The sequence below is a fragment of the Acomys minous genome (assembly GCF_964271855.1).
Source record: "Acomys minous genome assembly, chromosome: 2".
Taxonomy (NCBI): domain Eukaryota; kingdom Metazoa; phylum Chordata; class Mammalia; order Rodentia; family Muridae; genus Acomys; species Acomys minous.
In genome coordinates, this window is record NC_140484.1 from 73,000,886 (window position 1) to 73,018,072 (window position 17,187).

The 17,187-nt window shown below is 51.7% G+C and overlaps 1 protein-coding gene across 1 annotated transcript in view; it reads left to right on the forward strand.

The window, feature by feature from the left end:
- Positions 1–871: 871 nt before the first annotated feature.
- The window catches only part of GSG1L (GSG1 like), a 198,152-nt gene continuing 181,836 nt past the window's right edge, over positions 872–17,187 (forward strand). Inside the window, exon 1 of the mRNA XM_084800958.1 lies at positions 872–1,444. Coding sequence (XP_084657084.1) covers positions 1,123–1,444 — 322 coding nt within the window. The 5' untranslated portion in view covers positions 872–1,122. The remainder of the gene's footprint in view (positions 1,445–17,187) is intronic.

Below are 17,187 nucleotides of genomic sequence, written 5' to 3' on the forward strand. Positions count from 1 at the left end.
AAAGTCTGAGTTTCATCAACTCGTTGGCCCAGATATTCCTAACCGTGTCAGCATTTACTGAGTGCCTACTGTGTGCCAGATGCCCTTCCCACCCCTGTCTCTGGGGCACATTCTCCCCCCTCCCCTTTTTAAAAATAGATACAGAAATTGAGGATCAGAGAGAGCAAGCGTCCTGTTCAAAGTCACACAGCTGGTTGAGCTTGGATTTACCTAACTTCCAGAGTCAGGATGCTTGACTAACCATGCCTAGCCAGCCTTAGGCATTCAACATTCGAAGGTCCTGCGGGACACCCCTTCCTGGTGACCACAACTTGCTGTTTGTTCTGGATCTCTGGAGTGGAGAGCCTGGGTGGTGAAGCCCTATTTGTTATGCCCTATGCGCGGCCCTTTGTGCAGGCTGCTGCTTTGTAAGCGGTCTGTCCTCCCTGGTGGAGACAGGGAGCCGGTGGATGGTGATTCGTTTCAGACACCAAAGGTGACCAGGGACAAGCCTTTCAAACGCTGTGGCCCTGCATCCCCAGGCCTTCCTATGCTCCAGGTGGGTCGTGCAGTCTTTGCAGAGGCTCCTTGCAGTCCGAAGACACTGCCCTCTGTGTCCCTATGGGGACCCACAGGAGCTGCCTTGTCGCTCAGCTAGCTGGGCTTCGGGTCTTGGGCGAGAGGTCTTCTCCCGCCTCAAGTGTTTGCAACAGCGTCCCTGTGGGCTCCTTGCGTCTTGCCTGAGATGTCTCACTTGTCCCGATCCACTCCCGCGCGGCTCTGTCCCCCGCCCGCGCCCAGCGTGGCGCGCCCCCTCTCCGCGCGCGGGCGGGCGCTGAACAGTGTCGCCGGCCGCCTGCAGGTGTCTCCCCACGGAGGGGCGCGCGTCCCTGCGCCGTGGCCGCTGCCAGGCGCCGGCGGCTGCTCGCCGAGGCGCACTCGCGCTCCGGGCTCCGGGCGCGCTGGTCCGCTCCACTCCGCGGCCCCGGCCGCCCCGCGTCCCCGTCCTCCCGCGTCCCCGCCGGGGGCCATGGGCCCGCGCCACGAGCGTCATCGCCGACCGCAGGCACCCGAGCCCCGGGGCGGGCGCTGACGCGGGCGCCGCTGCCAACTTCGCGCGGAACTGCGGGAGGCGCGGGCGGCATGAAGACGAGCCGCCGCGGCCGAGCGCTCCTGGCCGTGGCCTTGAACCTGCTGGCGCTGCTCTTCGCCACCACCGCCTTCCTCACCACGTACTGGTGCCAGGGCACGCAGCGGGTACCCAAGGCGGGCTGCGGCCAGGGCGGCGGCGCCAACTGCCCCAACTCGGGCACCAACGCCACGGCCAACAGCACAGCCGCCCCCGCCGCCGCCGCGAGCCCGGCCGGCGCGCCCTACAGCTGGGAGGCGGGAGACGAGCGCTTCCAGCTGCGCCGCTTCCACACTGGCATCTGGTACTCGTGCGAGGAACAGCTTGGTGGCCCGGGTAAGTGCTAGCGCGAAGCTCCCCGGGGACGCGCGCCCGCAGGTCCCGGACCGGGAGGTGGCGCGTCCGGGGATCACCCCCCCCCCTCCCGCGCACACCCTGGCTGGGGGTCCCAGGGCTTGTGGTTCCTCCTCCGCTTGAAGTCATTTCCCCGCACGCCCCTCCTTGCTCCCATCCGCCCCGTCTAGGTTCTGGAGGTGACAGTAGGAGCAGAGAACCTTTGCTGCGGGTGACCCCTCCTACTACAGATCTATGGAGCTAGGAACCCAAGGGTTCTGCTACTTGCGTCTTCAAGCTGTGCTGAACCTCTAGGACAGGGCTGGGGAAAGCGGGGAGTAGGAAGAGCCTCACAAGCACCCCTAGAGCCACAAACCTGAGTATCCTGAAGCCCTCCCGGGAGTCGACGCCATGGGAGGGAAGGGAGTCAGGCGGGAAAACAGGAGCAACTCTGGTCACTGGGGCTGGGGACAGATGTCTTGGCTTAACACAAGGCTCCTTCAGAACTGGGGAGGGGGCTGGCTTTTCAGAAAGTAGACTGAACACCTTTATCCCCACCCCCACCCCGGATCCCCAGGCAGCCAGGGCTGAAGTGAATACCCCAAGGCAGTCAGCAAGGCTGGAGAGCTTAGGGGACTTCTGCCTGACAGGGGACTGTGCCCTGTGCCATATGGTGGGTGGTACTGGCTGTGGGCTCAAACCACAGCTTAACCGCAGTAACCCACTGTTCTGGCAGGACCCCTTTGGAAGCACGGGTCTCCCCTCTTCCGTAGCCTTATCTTTTCTCCCACTCAGCATAGCCTGAAATTTCCAGGACCTATCTTTTAGTCACTTTCCCCTTAAGATGTCACTCGTGTTAGGTCTTTGTTGTGTCCCCCACTGCCGGGTATTGCCAATAAATATTTGCAGTATGATCTGTAAAAGAGAGATGTTGGGTGGGGTCTCAGGTTGAAGGGGCTGGAGTTATCCTGTGCTGCTTGCTGGGCCTTGGGGGGAGCTGGGGGTGGGCAACTGAACTTTACTGTGACTTTTTCTGAGCATGTTGGCTATTTGCCAGCGACACAGGCTATTTGAACGGGACTTGAGATTTTATTGTGACATGTGGTTGAAGAAGAAGAAGAAGAAGAAGAAGAAGAAGAAGAAGAAGAAGAAGAAGAAGAAGAAGAAGGAAGAGGAACAAAAATCAGCCTGACAGCCTCTTGGCTAAAACTTCTTGCTTCCACAGGCACAATCTGATCCTGCCACACAGCAGCCGTGGAGCAACACAGGCATCTGCACCCTTCTGGGCTCAGGTCTCTATAGACCTTCATACGTGACACCCCAAAGAACGAGAAGGGATGGCCGTGGATTCTCCTCCCACAGCAGGCAGCCGCCCCTGAGATCTGGGAGGCCCTGTCCTGGGGGAACATGCCTCCTTGCAATGCCTGGATGGGCCTTGCCACTGGCCCCTGCCTTTGTAGTGTGTCTGGACTCTCACTTTATGGTCTGGTGTCTCTGCTGAAGGCTCCCTGAAGGTTGCACACAGAAAGCTCTGCAGCTGATCCTTTGCTCCATGCTTGATGTCCGAGCTTGACTGCTATGCTTTTTAAAAAAACTATTAACAGAAACATATTTAAAGCAGTGTTAGCTAGCTCCTGTACATTTTGAGCACCAGGCCCTGCTAAAACTGTCACCTGTGGAATCTTGTGGCATCCTAGTCTCTGGGCTAGGCATCCACTTGTGGAAGACCCATTTTTTTTTCCAGATGAGGCTGGGGGAAGGGGCAGTTGGAGAGGGAGCTTGAATTGTCTTCTTGCTTGCTGAAGACCAACCAGGGAAGTGATGGAGAAGAGGAGTCCTGCAGTTGGGGACCCGAGACAGGAGCGCTTATGGCCAACAGGAGACCTTCAGCCCCTAACCCTATTAGTGAAAATGCCCGTGGGTGATCTGCTGGGTCCCCTTGGTTTTCGTTGGCTACAGCTTGCGCCTCCGAGAAAAATCACAATTGTCTTCCTCTGAGCTTGGCAAATAGTTGCTGATGAGAAATTTGGGAGGTCTAAGGCCATTCAGATGGGTCTCTCCAACTGCTGTGCGCAGCCCCCAGATCTTGCCTTCGTCACTGAGCTCCGGAGGGTGTTAGGAAGTACCTGGCCTCAAACTTTTGTTGCCATGACAACCTGTCTTCTGGGTTCTGTGATGATTTTATTTATTTATTTATTTATTTATTTTTTACGCCAAGAGGGAAAAACATCCCAACAAGGCCTGAGCAAAGCCTGCCCTATTCTCTCCCCCTGTAGCCATAGCCAGGGAGAGCCTAGCTCCCCATTTGTGTGTCTGGGTGCACCACATGGTACCCTTTGCCCCCCAGCACTGCTTGCTGTGCTCTCTACCCCTGAGCACCTGTCAGGGGTATCCTGAACAGACACATAGCCACCAGCCCCACCCCAAAGAGCCCTCTTCTCCTTCAAGAGAGGGCATGGGCATCCTTGTGCATAGTCAGAGCAGAGCAGCCCTGCACAGGCCTTTCCTGCAAATTAGATTTCTTACTGGGTTTGATATTTAGAAGAATTGGGAGGGCCGTAGGGGAGGGGGCCAAGGTCTAGGCCTGGAGTGGGGGGCAAGGGAGGTCTTGGGGTGCAAAGTGATGGGGTCGAGCTTATGCTGACTGTTGCTTATGTGGTGTGTGGGCCTCTGCCCTTTTTGTGAGTGTGATCTAAGGATAGGAGTGTCTCAGGAAGCCCAAGGTCATGGTAGCAGGGGCCCACAAAGCCGGCTGCATGGTACTGGAGAGAGAGAAAAAGGAGTAGGCCCTGTGTGGGTAGGAGGTACGGTCTGAGAGTGACACGTGAGCTTGCAGGCAGCCCCGGTGTGGAAGCTGAGACCCTGGACCTGTAGGTTTATAGTCTGACTCTAGACTCACTCTGCCCTGTGCGGGATGATGGATGGGTGGATCTTCCTCTTGCTGCCATGTGACTTTGGCCTCTGATTGCTGCCCCGCAGATGGGGAGGATGTAGCAGCTCACCCCACCCCAGGTGCCGGGGTTCAATGACAGCATAGAGACTGAGCAGTTAATGATCAGCCTTGCTTCTGCTACCCTGGCCTGAGCCACTGTATCTAGCCCTAGGATGTTACCCCTCTCAGACCCCAAGGCCCTGGGCTCATGCCCTGCGTCTCAGAATGTCTTTCTTGCTGGGTTTTCATGCTCTAGCCATGCTGGCTTTTAGTACAGCCTCCTCTCCTACCCTGGTTCCAGGGCCTTTGCACAGGCTGTTCCCTTAACTGGACTGTTCTACCCTTAACTGGACTCCCTTTCTCTCAGATCCACCCAAAACCATTTTCCATGGGTTTAGTCTGCCACGGCAATCCTGACCCCCCTGACGAAACTGCTCCTATCTTATGTTTCCTGCACACACCCCCTTTTTTTTTTCTAACTTTGACTGTCGGCCTTATGTCCACATTAGCCAACAAGACTTGTCCACTCTGTGCCTTGTGAACTTGGGGGGTTGATGATTAATTTTTTTTGAAATTTATTTATTTTTACTTTATGTATATGGGCGTCTTCTCTGCATGTGTGTCTGTGTACCACAGGAGTGTCTGCTGCCTACTGAAGCCATAAGTGGGTGTCAGGTCTCCTCAGACTGGAGTTACAGACATCTGTGAGCCACCATGTGAGTGCTGAGAATCGAACCAGTATCCTGGGGAAGAACAGCCAGTGCTCTTAACAACTGAACCGCCTCTCTAGCCCCTGGAGTTGCTACTCTTTTTTTTTCCCAGCACTTGGGAGGCAGAGGCAGGTGATTCTCTGTGAGTTCGAGGCCAGCTTGGTCCACAGAGCAAATTCAAGGACAACCAAGGCTATACAGAGAAACCCTGTCTCTACACCCCACCCCCAGCAAAGAGCTCAGGCCCCTAACCCTGAAGTACCACAGAAAGCCCCTTCCCAACACATCTCACGTCAGAGCCTCCAGAGTCTGTCCCACTCTCCCATGGCCTGCTCAACCTGACCTTGTCCTATGACCCTAGCTGAGCCTCCCCTGGGTCCAACTGCATGTGGCTTCTGCCCTGGGAACTAGTCAATCACTGGCCAAAAATGTTCTGTTAAATGCAAGCCGAGTTGCCTTCAATACCTTCCATCTCAAAGCTGGGTTTGCCAAGTACTCCAGTGTTCGTGAGGGTCTCAGGAACCCTCCCCAGGGCCTTTCTGGCCTCCCCCTGGTCTCTATGCCCTCCTGCACCAGCCTCCTTACTAGTCCTCCAACAACCCAGACACTCCTGCCACAGGACCTTTGCACTTGCTGAACCTGGTATCTGCAAACACACCCAGCCTCACACAGCTTCTTTCTTGCTGCAGCATCTTGCCTTTCTGGAGCATTCTGTTGAGTCAGTGACCTCCTGCTCAACTCTGCCTCCCCTCCCCCCCCCTTTCTCTAAAAGCTGCCTGTCTGTGGCATTTAGCTTTCATTTCTCTTTTTGCTGCCCTCCCCCTCTTCTGCTGGGATGCTATCTCTATGGAGACACAGATTTGGACTGCTGCCACTCAGCAAGGGCCAGTGGATCCCGTTGAATGTGTTGGGGACCTGGTATCATCTCAGGATCCCTGTGGTAAGAGGCCAGACTGCTCTGTGCTGTTGTTTGCCATGGACAATACCTTTCTTTCTTCTGCCCTTGATGGCTCCATTCCTGAAAAGTCTAGGGTACCTTGAGGAGCCAAGGGGGCTGGCGTTTGCTCTTTATTAAATTTGAAGATGCTGTACCTCTGGCCTCTATGATGCCTATGGGACATGGTGGGGGAAGGTAATTGATGCTGGGTAACAGGGACATGTGCAGGAGCACAGCAGGACTCCACTGTTTCTCCAAGGCTCAGCCCCAGACCTGGGTTCGAGATTCATCTGCTGCCCAAGCAATAGTATTCGGTGTCCTTGTCTGGCCAGTCCCAGGATTCCCTGCTGCCCACGCTCTTTTGATCCAACCCCTGCTTCTTTCAGTCCCACCTCTGCTCACCGATGACGTGCAGTAACCAGGCTCAGGGCCTTTGCTTAGGCAAGCCCCTTGGCTGGCATCCCCTCCTTTATTTAGGAAGTTTTTCATGACCACCTCCTACACCAACCACTGCCTCCCTTAGTCTCTTCTCACTTTGATGAAATGACTTGTTGAGTTCTGGACACTTTTATAGTTTGTGTTGCTTTTTGATTGTTTATTGACACATTGTTTCACTGAGGAGCCCTGGCTGGTCTGGAACTTGCTATGTAGACTAGGTTGGCCTTGAATTCAGAGATCCGCCTGCCTCTGCTGAGCCTATAGATGTGTGCCCCCATGTCCGGCGGCAAGTTGACAGTTGGTATCTCCTGTCCTAAAGGGCTCAAGCAAGGGAGGGTCTGCAGAGCAGAAACCAGGCCCGACTGTCCTAAGGTATGGGGTCCTCAAGAAGTGGCAAGTCCTGTGGGGAGGAGATGGCGTGGCCTGGGTAGGTTCTCGGGTCCCAGGATGGGGCGGCCTGGGTGGCGACGCTGGCGGAGGCAGGTACAGCGCTAAGCAGAGCTTTTCATAGACCCCTTCTGGTTGTCAGATGGAGCCTTTGCTTTCTTACTCCCCTGGGAAGGAGGGGCAGCAGGGGGAGGCCGTTTGTTGCTTCCTTCCTGTGCCTCTTCACCGGCCTTCTGTCTGCCACAGTGGGAGGCAAGGATCTGTCTAGGAACAGTCTGAAGATTAATACAGCCTTGCTGCCTTTCCATTACACATGGGTGGCAATGCGGTCCAGGTGCGGGGGTGGGCTGCCCATACTGTCCAAGCTTGCTGTTTGGGGGGGATCTTGGCTGTGAGTGCAGGGCCCCTGATGGGGGTGTGTGCTGGTTGGCTTTTTGTTTGTTTTTTTGTTTTTTGTTTTTGTCAACTTGACATAAGCTAGCGTCAGATGGAAAGAGGGAACGTGAATTGAGAAAGTGCCTTTGTCAGAGTGGCCTGTAGGCAAGGAGCGGTTTCCTTTCTTTCTTATTTGTATTATTTTTTTATTAATGGCTTAGATGGGAGGGCGGTGCCACCACAGGCAGATGTTCCCAGAGTGTGTAATAAAGCAGACTGAGCAAGCCGTGGGGAGCAAGCCAGTCAGCGGTGCTCCCCCACGGTGCTCCCCCACGGCCTCTGCTTCTGCTCCCGCCTCCAGGTTTCCACCTTGAGTTCCTGCCCTAACTTGTTTTCATGAGGGACTATAAGCTGTAAAGTGAAATAAACTCCTTCCCCAAGCTGCTTTTGGTCCATGGCATTTATCACAGCAAGAGGAAGCTCACTGGAACAGGGGACCCAGGATGAGGATTTCCCTCTGGGCTTCTGGAAGCAAAGCTGGATGGCTTGTAGGTAGTGCTGGGGGGCGAGGGGAGTGCTATGGCATCTTGTCCTGGGTTTCAACTTGCCAGGGTCAGGGTAGCCATGGAGAAAGAAGGAAGGGAGAGAGGGACACACAGGCTGGGGATCCAGGCAGAGCCTGAGAGGGCCACAGAGCAAGACTGAGGCAGGAACAGAAGGCAGGAAGGGGAAGCTGGGACAGGGACACACAGGGCACTATAGGAGGCCACGGGCACAGGGCATCAGAACCAGAGGGAAAGAGAAAGCAATAGGAAAGGAGTCACAAAGAGACAGACACAGGCATGCCCCCCATACACAGTCACACGTGCAGACCCCCAAGTGTTCACAGGCACGCTCATGCACGCACATGCACACACACATTCATGCACATATAAACCCGTTTGCACACATATATGCACCCCATACCAACCAGCCCTCACTTGCAAACATGTCTACACATATAAGCACATGTACATGTTTGCACATGTTTGCATATTCACACATACTCAGGCACCCACAACTTATTTGTACATGTGCACACTCATATACCTGTGCACCCATGAACAATTATATACAAATATCTATCTATATATATCATGCATACACATGTATACCTCATTTATGCACACATACTCCCATGTTCTCAATTCCCATCAGCACACATGTCTACATACATGCATAGTGCATACTCATGCTCACACCATGCATCCACATGCCTACTTACATACATGTTCACACCTGAACACATGATCACGCATGCCTACACATGCACAAACACATTCCTACACGTAACACACACATACACACAGCACATATGCCAACACTTGCACACGCACTTACATGTGCACACTCATTGGTGTGTAGGTTTCTCTGCAGTACGCAAACACAGAAGCTTGCTGTTTACCCCAAGAGCAGGGAAGCTGGGTTTCACGGTGGCTCTATTTGCTGTCCTTGGAGGAACGTCCACCTGGTCTCCATTGTGGCACTGACCTCTTCAATGAATGAATCCAAAGGATCGGACGGTCTATGGCTTCCAAGCCTATTTTAATTTTTCCCTCTGCTACTGAGGACCCACACCCATCTGTCCAAATATGAGCCTTCACTGCTGCTGAGCTCTTCCCAGACCCTGAGCGCTTTCCAAACGTAACCCTTCTTTGTAATAAGACTTATCCGGGGTGATTTTTTTGGCCTCCCATGGTGTTCACTACTCCATTTGTTCATTTGCTGCCACCCCGAGCCAGATCCTCTGCTGGGTGCAGGGAATTTAGTGAACCTGAGTCGGCAAGGCCCTCGAGGAGCACACAGTCTGTGGTGAGACGGGAGCAGGTTAAGTCAAGGAAACCAACAATTCCCAGGCTCTGCTCTGGAGGCATCGAGGCAGCTTTGGGTAGGCTCCTGGATACTCTGAGGCGGTGGAGTCTGGAGTGGAAAGCCCAGCTGGGTTTTAATCCAGTCTCTCACTAAGTCAGGCTGGCCTGGAGCATGCAGCCCTCTAGCCTCAGTCTCCCCGGTGCATTGGGGACGTCCGGAGGAGCTAAGGCTTGTCTCCTCTCATGGCTGGCCTGCCTTCTGCTTCTTGACTCATGTTTTTCTGAGTTGTGTTTTCTTAGGAAATTATTTTTACATAGTTTCAAGAGTATTGCATAGATTTTAGAACCGAGAGAGAAAAATACTGGCTTTCCCAAAGAGTTTCTTGTCTTAGGCTCGCATAAACATGGGTTTTCCTTTCCTCCTGATTTGTCATGCAGAAGCGGTGACATGTGAGGCCCTGGGGCGGCTGCTTCTGCCTGGGGCTCAGCCCCGCTGCCTTTCTCTGAACGGGTCCAGGACTCTTGGATTTTTCAATTCTGTTTGCTCACATTTTCTGGCACCTGCTCATCTTCTTGTCGTCGTCATCTTTCCTGAGTTTTGTTTTGTTAATATTTTTTAAGTTGAAAATTTTGTGTCTATAGTTAAAAATGATGGCTGCAATTTTATTATTGCTTCGATTTGCCTCTGAGGGCCACTTTGGCCTTTTCCCACGGGTTCCCAGATACCGTGTCTTTGAAATGGTTTTGTACAACTTCGACAGCAGCAATTTTGTTCCTTGAGTCCTGAAATTTTAGTTTTGTTACATCTTTATCCAAGTATAATTTAGCAGAGCGTTTACAAATTTCCCAGGGCTTCGTCTTATTTGCTTACCTTTTTGTCATTAATTTTTAATTGACTGAGTTAGAGAAAAGGTGAACAGGACAGGTTCTTGCAAATACATTTGCATATGTGTGTTTATGTAAACGTTTTATGGGAAACAGCAGGTGGAGTTCCTTAGTTTATTTTAAGGCAGCTGTATGCAGAGTATTATTTAAAGACTCTAGGGCTTGAGAGATGGCTCAGCAGTTAAAAGCACGTGCTACGCATGGGTGCTAGCTAGAATTCCAATCCCAGCACCAACTAGACAAGGCAGATGTGATCTCACACATGCCTGTAACCTCAGCATTGAGGAGGGCAGAGAGGGGCAGCCAAAGAGTCAGCCAAACCACAAGCTCCAGGCTCAGAGAGAGATCCTGCCTCAAGTGAATAAAGCAGACATGACAGAGGACACCTGACACTCTCCTGTGGCTTCTGTGTGCGTGATGAGTCTTATGCACACAGACACACAGACACAGACACAGACACAGACATAAGCACACACCCTTGTACACATGTGCATGCACACAGACACACAGACACAGACACAGACACAGACATAAGCACACACCCTTGTACACATGTGCATGCACACAGACACACAGACACAGACAGGCACACACCCTCGCACACATGTGCATGCACACAGGCACACAGACACAGACATAGGCACACACTCTCGCACACATGTGCATGCACACAGGCACTGCTGCCCAACTGGCTCAGCTGAGTTGAAGCAGATCACTCTCTCTGCAGCAAGGCGCTCAGTTCTTGCTTGCCTCTGGGATGGCTTGGTTTTTTATTGAGTCTGGATCTACGTTATTCATCACGAGGAAATTCATGGCAGTTATATTTTCGTTGTGGAATTGTGGAATTGATCTTTTCTCCAGATAAAATGGCTGTGCTCCCCAGTGAACGCTTTCTCTTCGGACTACTGTTTTTTCATAGTTGAGCCTTGCTGTCTTTTGTCACATCCCTTCGACATTTCACTCTCCACTTTGCTTTTACTTTTCCGTGTCTTCTGAGGTGGAGATACATACCATGTTTTCTTTGGGTACTATCTCAGGGTCTGACTACTTAACACTCCACTCCATCACAGGCATTTGGTCTCACTTTTCTTTTAATTAAAATATTTATTTGTTATTGTGTGTATGATGCGTGTGTGTGTGTGTGTGTGTGTGTGTGTGTGTGTGTGTGTGTGTGCTAGAGCAAACGTGTGGCAGAGGACGACTCTGTGGAGGCAGTTCTCTCCTTCCATTGTTGCGTGGGTTCCCAGGCTTGGAAGCAGGCCACCAGGTTTATATGGAAAGACATCTCGCTGGCTTCCCTTCTTTATTTTGGCCAAATGCTCTCAGTTCTTAATTCTTTAATTCTCCCCCCGCCCCCCACCCCAGCTTGCTATGTGGACTACCCTGGCCTTGAACTCCCAGAGCTCTACTTCCTTCTTCCTCCCCAGTGATGGGACAAGAGCTGTACGAGACCGTCTTTGGCAATATTTTATTTTCTAATATTTTACTATATGGGTTCTAGTTTTTAAAGACTGGTTTTGTTTTTATCCACGTATATTCACAAGCGTGTGCAGGTACCCATGCAGGCCAGCAGAGGGCATCAGATCCCACGGGACTGGAATTGCAGGCAGTTGTGAACTGCCTGAGAAGGGTGCTGGGGCCTGAGCTTGAGTCCTCTGAGACAGCAGCGAGTGCTCTTAAGCACTGAGCCATCTCTGCAGCCTGTGTGGGTTCCGTTTTTGTTTTCTTTACTAACGACTTAAACACACACTGATGTAAAATCGGTTTTTAGTGCTTGCTGACACTTCTGACAAGTTGACACTTTTAAGGAAATTATGAGGAGCAAACATCCCATCTTGGGTAGGACGTTAGGTGCTTTTGAAGTCTGTTTTATTCATACTTGTGACAGTGAACACAGCTTGACTCTGTGCCTGCGTGTGCTTCTATTGTCATTTTTAAACCCTCTTAGGAAGCCGCTCTTCAGTTTCATGTGTGTGTTGGTGGGCTTCCATGCATAGCATGATGGGGCACGAGTGGTCACCGTGTGTCAGGTCCCCTACTGGATGCTAGATACAGTTCGGGAGAAGATGGCCTGCCATGAGAGATTGTGACAAAATGCCTGATACTAACAGCTTACAAGGAGGGAGGGTTTCTCTTGGCTTCTCGTCTCAGGGGCTCCACCGTGAGCAAGTGACGAGGGGAGACATGGCCGGGCAGAAGGTGTCCGGCATCCCCCAGCTCTTGCCCACCACGTGCCTCTGTGGCCTTCAACTGTAGACATATGTGGCTGCCTCCCCTGCACCTGCTGGACATCACCATGTATTTTCTGGCACTTTGGATCAAAGAAGTGACTCTGGGGACCATCAGCCTACACTTGGCAGAAATTAGCTATGTTTTCTTTCCCTGAATTCTTGTATGGTTTCCTCATAAATATGCATGCACATATGTAAATATATTACACACACACACACACACACACACACACACACACACACACACACACATATATATATAATTTTTTGAAACAAGGTATCTTATAGTCCAGGCTAACCCAGAACTCTATGTAGTGGAAGATGACCTTGAACTCCTGATCTCTCTGCCTCTACCTTCTGAGTTGTGGGATCACAGGTGTGTGCCACCACACCCAGTTTTTGCAATACCATGGTTTTAACACTGGCTTGTGTGTACCTTAGGCAGGCTTTCTGCCAACAATATTACACCCTCCGCCCCAAAATGTTTTGTTTTGAAGATTGTCCTCTACCTCTGTGTGTGTATGTGTGTGTAAGAGAGAAGGAGGCAAAGCAATCTGGGGAGTCATAAAAGGGCACAGAACCCATGGAACTGGAGTTTCAAGCAGTTGTGAACGACCATGTGGGTTCTGGTCACGGAACCCAGTACTCTTTAGTTTTCTTAACTGCCGAGCCATCTTTCTAGCCAACAAAGGGCTTAAAAACCAGTCCTGGTACTCAGGTGAGCTCAGGAAGGGTTGAGGCTGATGGTGACGGTGATGGTAATGACTTAAGAGACGCCCCTCTCTGGGGCAGCTTTTGGCTTACAGGAAGCTGAGTGGAAGGTGTAGAGACCTGCTGGGCGACACACACTACTGCCTGAACCCCCCGCCCAAAGGCGTTTATTTGGCACAGTTGGTGGTTCCACACGGCCATCACCCAGGCCACAGTTAATGTTGGGTTAAGCTGGGTGGTGTTGCCTGTGGCCTCGGACGGCTGTGGAAAGCCATCGTGACAGTACTGTATGCCCTAACTTTCTTGCCCAGATCATAGCCTGGTGTCTTCTTCCATCTCCCTTCCAACCCTGGCAACCAATGCTCTTTTCACTGTCACCAGCACGTCACAGAGTTGACACACAGACTGAAGCCTTTCCAGACTAGCTTTTGTCACTAAGAAGAATGCATTTAAGTCCCTACCCACCCTCCTTTCCTCCCTCCCTCTGTATAGTGGGGTTGGGACGCAGACCACTACACCCTCCAAGCGTGTGTCCCACAACAGCTGTAACCGACCTTTCCACATGTCTTTTATTGTATAGCTCACGTTTCTACTGCTAGATAATATTCCACTGTCTAGACATATCGTAGTTTACTTCACCTGTGAAAAGACACTCGGTTGCTTCCATGGTCGGGCAAGAATTAAGGAGAACAGGTGGACACAGATAGCACTGGTTTCGTTTGTTTGTTTGTTTGTTTTCCAAGGCAGGGCTTTTCTCTGTGTAGCCCTGGCAGTCCTGGAGCTCACTCTGTAGACCAGGCTGGCCTCAATCCACCTGTTTCTAGGCCCCCAAGTGTAGGGATTGAAGGCAGATATCACTGTTCTTAACATCAAATAATGTGGATTCGGGGATTCTGAGTGAAGCCTGTGTACCGTTTAGGAAACTACCAGGCTGCCTTTTGTTTTCCTTAGCGGCCACCACCAACTTGGACTTCCTCTTGCTCAAGTCCCTCACCTTCTGCTGCTGTGGGCACCCTAGGTTTTATGCTTTACGCTGTTGCATTCCCCATCACTCTGCAGAGCGCACTCACTGATGGGACTGATTGCTGCTTTCTCTCCTCCAGGGCTGTCGCTTTCTCTCTCAGTTTTAGCGGGGTTTATTCTGGGTTATTCTGGAGAGTGCATTCTTCAGCTTCCTCTGTGTTGTGTTCCACCTTCACTTCTTTTGGTTTTCTAGAGATGGGTGATGTCTCCATCAATGCTAGAGAAGGTTCTAGGTCTTAACTCCATCTCCAGCTCAGAGAGCATATATCAAAGAAAGGGGAACCTCTGGCTGCGCAAATGTCACAGCACTCGGGAGGCAGAGGCAGGTGGACCTCTGTGAGTTTGAGGCCAGCCTGGTCTACAGAGTGAGTTTCAAAAAACAAACTAACGAAAGAAAGAGAAAAAGAAAACTAGCTTTGGGAATGTGGGTTAGTGGTAGGGAGCTTACCTAGCAAGGCCCTGGCTTCCACTACAAACAAGCAAACAAGCAAACAAGCAAGCAAGCAAACAAACAAACAAATTAATCTGTTGTCTGTCCTTGAGCTCTGCTAGCTATGGTTCTGAGTCATCACATTTGTCCGCTGGGAGTGAAATAAGTCTCCAAGCTTCCGGCCACTAACACACTGTTGGAGCCATTTTCCATAGGACTGAACCTGCGGTTCGCTCCTCTGAGTGCCTTTCTGCCCTTTGTGTGTTTCTAGCTTGTTCTGGCCCGTTCCTTCCTCATTTGGCTCCCGTTTTGCCTCGCTGGCATCTCTCCTGGGCTAAATCTGTTCGTATTTCCCAAGCGCCAGAGGCTTTTGGGATTTATATTTTTGTAGGGATCTGAACACATGCTTTCAGGAATGACTTTGCGCTTCTCACAGTGAGTGTGTGGCAGAGGTCTGCCTCTCCTCCTGACCTGAGTGTGCCAGGCTGCTGCTTAGCTTGCCTGCTTGCTTCCTTCCTCCCTCCCTCCTTCTTTTCCTCCTTTCCTTTCTTTCTCTTGGCTTTTTGTTTTATTTTATTTTTTGAGACAAGGTCTCACTATATAGCCCAGGCTGGCCCTTGTGCAGTGCCCCACTTGGCTTCCTTATTTCTTATCCTTGAATCTGAAAAGGTCCCTTCTGGACTCTCCTGTATTCACAAATGGGTGACTGGTTCCTCTAGTGAGGTTTTTCTTTTCCTTTCCCCTCCCCCTTTCCTTTCAATTCTTTCTTCTTCCCTCCTTCTAAGTCTTACTCAGTGATTTAACTTCTTTTAGAATCCTGCCTTTTCTGGAATTGTTTCCATTCTGTATCTGCTAGGAGCAGGCTGGCTCTCTCTGTTTCACCTCCTAGGGGTTGGATGTGGAACAGGACTGCTCTCTGCTACTCGAGGCAGTCTCTACTTCTGTCGTAACAGAAATGCACAGGTGTGAAACACTGATCCCCACCGCGCATCAGTCCTCTGCAGCTGCAGTTTTACTTTGTCCTTCAGGGTACCAACAGGGCAGCCCCCAAATGCCATGACTCTCAGCCATGGGCATTGTGGCTGCTGAGTGGGTGGGTGGGTGGGAGATAGGAATGGACAGGCTTCGGTGGTGAACCTGGTTTCCTTCCTACAGAGGGTGAGTGTAGCCTGAGCAGACCGGGCAATATGGAGGTGTGGGTGCAAACAGGTACATGGGTGCAGCGGGAGGTGGAGTGTGCAGGGGTGGTACGGTGCCACAGGGCGGGAGCGTTCCTCCATCCTTCCTGGCTGCCTCCAGTGACAAGTGGATTTGTGGGAATCTCTTTATGGTCTAGAAGAGACAATTGGCTGCAGGCCAGTTTCCCAGCAACCCCCGCGGTGCTTTCGGGAGTCTTGGAGCACTGTGTGTGAGAGGGGACGAGCGGGGCCCGGGCTTGTCCCAGAAGCTCCATCCTCTGCTGAAGGGAGATGTTAGTAAAGAGAAAGGGTGAGTGGGTGATGCACAAGGCCAGAAACAGGAGGCGACTCAGGACTGCGGCTGACCATCCATTGGCTCCTTGTTCTTTCGCTTCGTGTCCACAGTCCACTCCGAGCTGCACTAGCATCGAGGCCGACTCGCCATCCTCCCCCCTCCCAGCACCTTTTCCCACAGGGATGCACATGAGCAGCACGCAGCAGGGGGCTCTGTCCTGTGAGGAAGCGTGAGATCTTGAGCAAATCATTCTACCGAATGGTGCCTCAGTTTACTCATCAATAAAACAAGGCTAAAATTCCAAATGGGGGTCGTCCTTGGGTCCTCGCCTAGATTGTGGCCGGCAGTCAACCCCCCTGGACACACAGGACATTTCTGCTGCTATGAAGTCCTTATAGAACACTTGGAAGGCAGAGAGCGTGGCAGGATTTGGCCTCGGGACAGGAAGATGTGGGGCCGTTGCATCTGAGTGACTTCCAAGAGCTGCTCAGGCCAGTCAGCTTGCCTCGACTGCAGGCTCCAGAGCCGCCTGAAAGTCTTGCTGTATATCCAAGTAGCTGGGACCCAGTAGATGAAGGTCTTGTCTCCTGAGGACTCTTCCCAGTAGGTCAGTGGCTGGACAGTATCCATCTCTGACACTGCAGTCACTACACTTCTGAGCACTGTTGCGTGTGCAAAGCTAGTTTTACTTTCTTTCTTTCTTTTCTTTTGTAATGAGGAAACAGTGATGAACAAGCCAAGGCGTCTGCTCTTAGGAATCTTCTGTTGTTCTGTGTAGGCGGTGCTGAGCAAGGGAGTGTCTTAGTGACTCTTGTATTGCTGTGAAAAGACACTTTCTTTTACAAGTTGTCCAAAGCAACTTATAAAAGAAAGCATTCTATTGGGGGGACTTAGCCAGGTGGAGGTGGTGCACACCTTTAATCCCTGTACTCAAGAGACAGGGGCAGATAAATCTCTGAGTTCAAGGCCAGCCTTGTCTACAGAACAAGTTCCAGGACAGCCAGTGTGACACAGAGAAACCCTGCCTTGAAAAACCAAAATAAAATAAAATAAAATAAATAAAAAAAAAATTTGGAGTACTACTTACAGTTTCAGAGGGTTTGTCCACGACCATCACGGGGTGGGGGAGCATGGCAGCAGGCAGGCAAGCAGGCTGAGAGTTTACATCTCCATCCACAGGTTGGAAGCAGAGAAAAAGACTAGACCTGGCATGATCTTCTGAAACCTCAACATCTACCCCCAGTGACCACACCTCTTCCAACAAGGCCACGCCTTCTAATCCTTCCCAAACAGTTTCACCAACTGTGGACCAAGTATTCTAACATGAGCATACAGAGGCCAGTCCCATTCAAAGCATCCCAAGG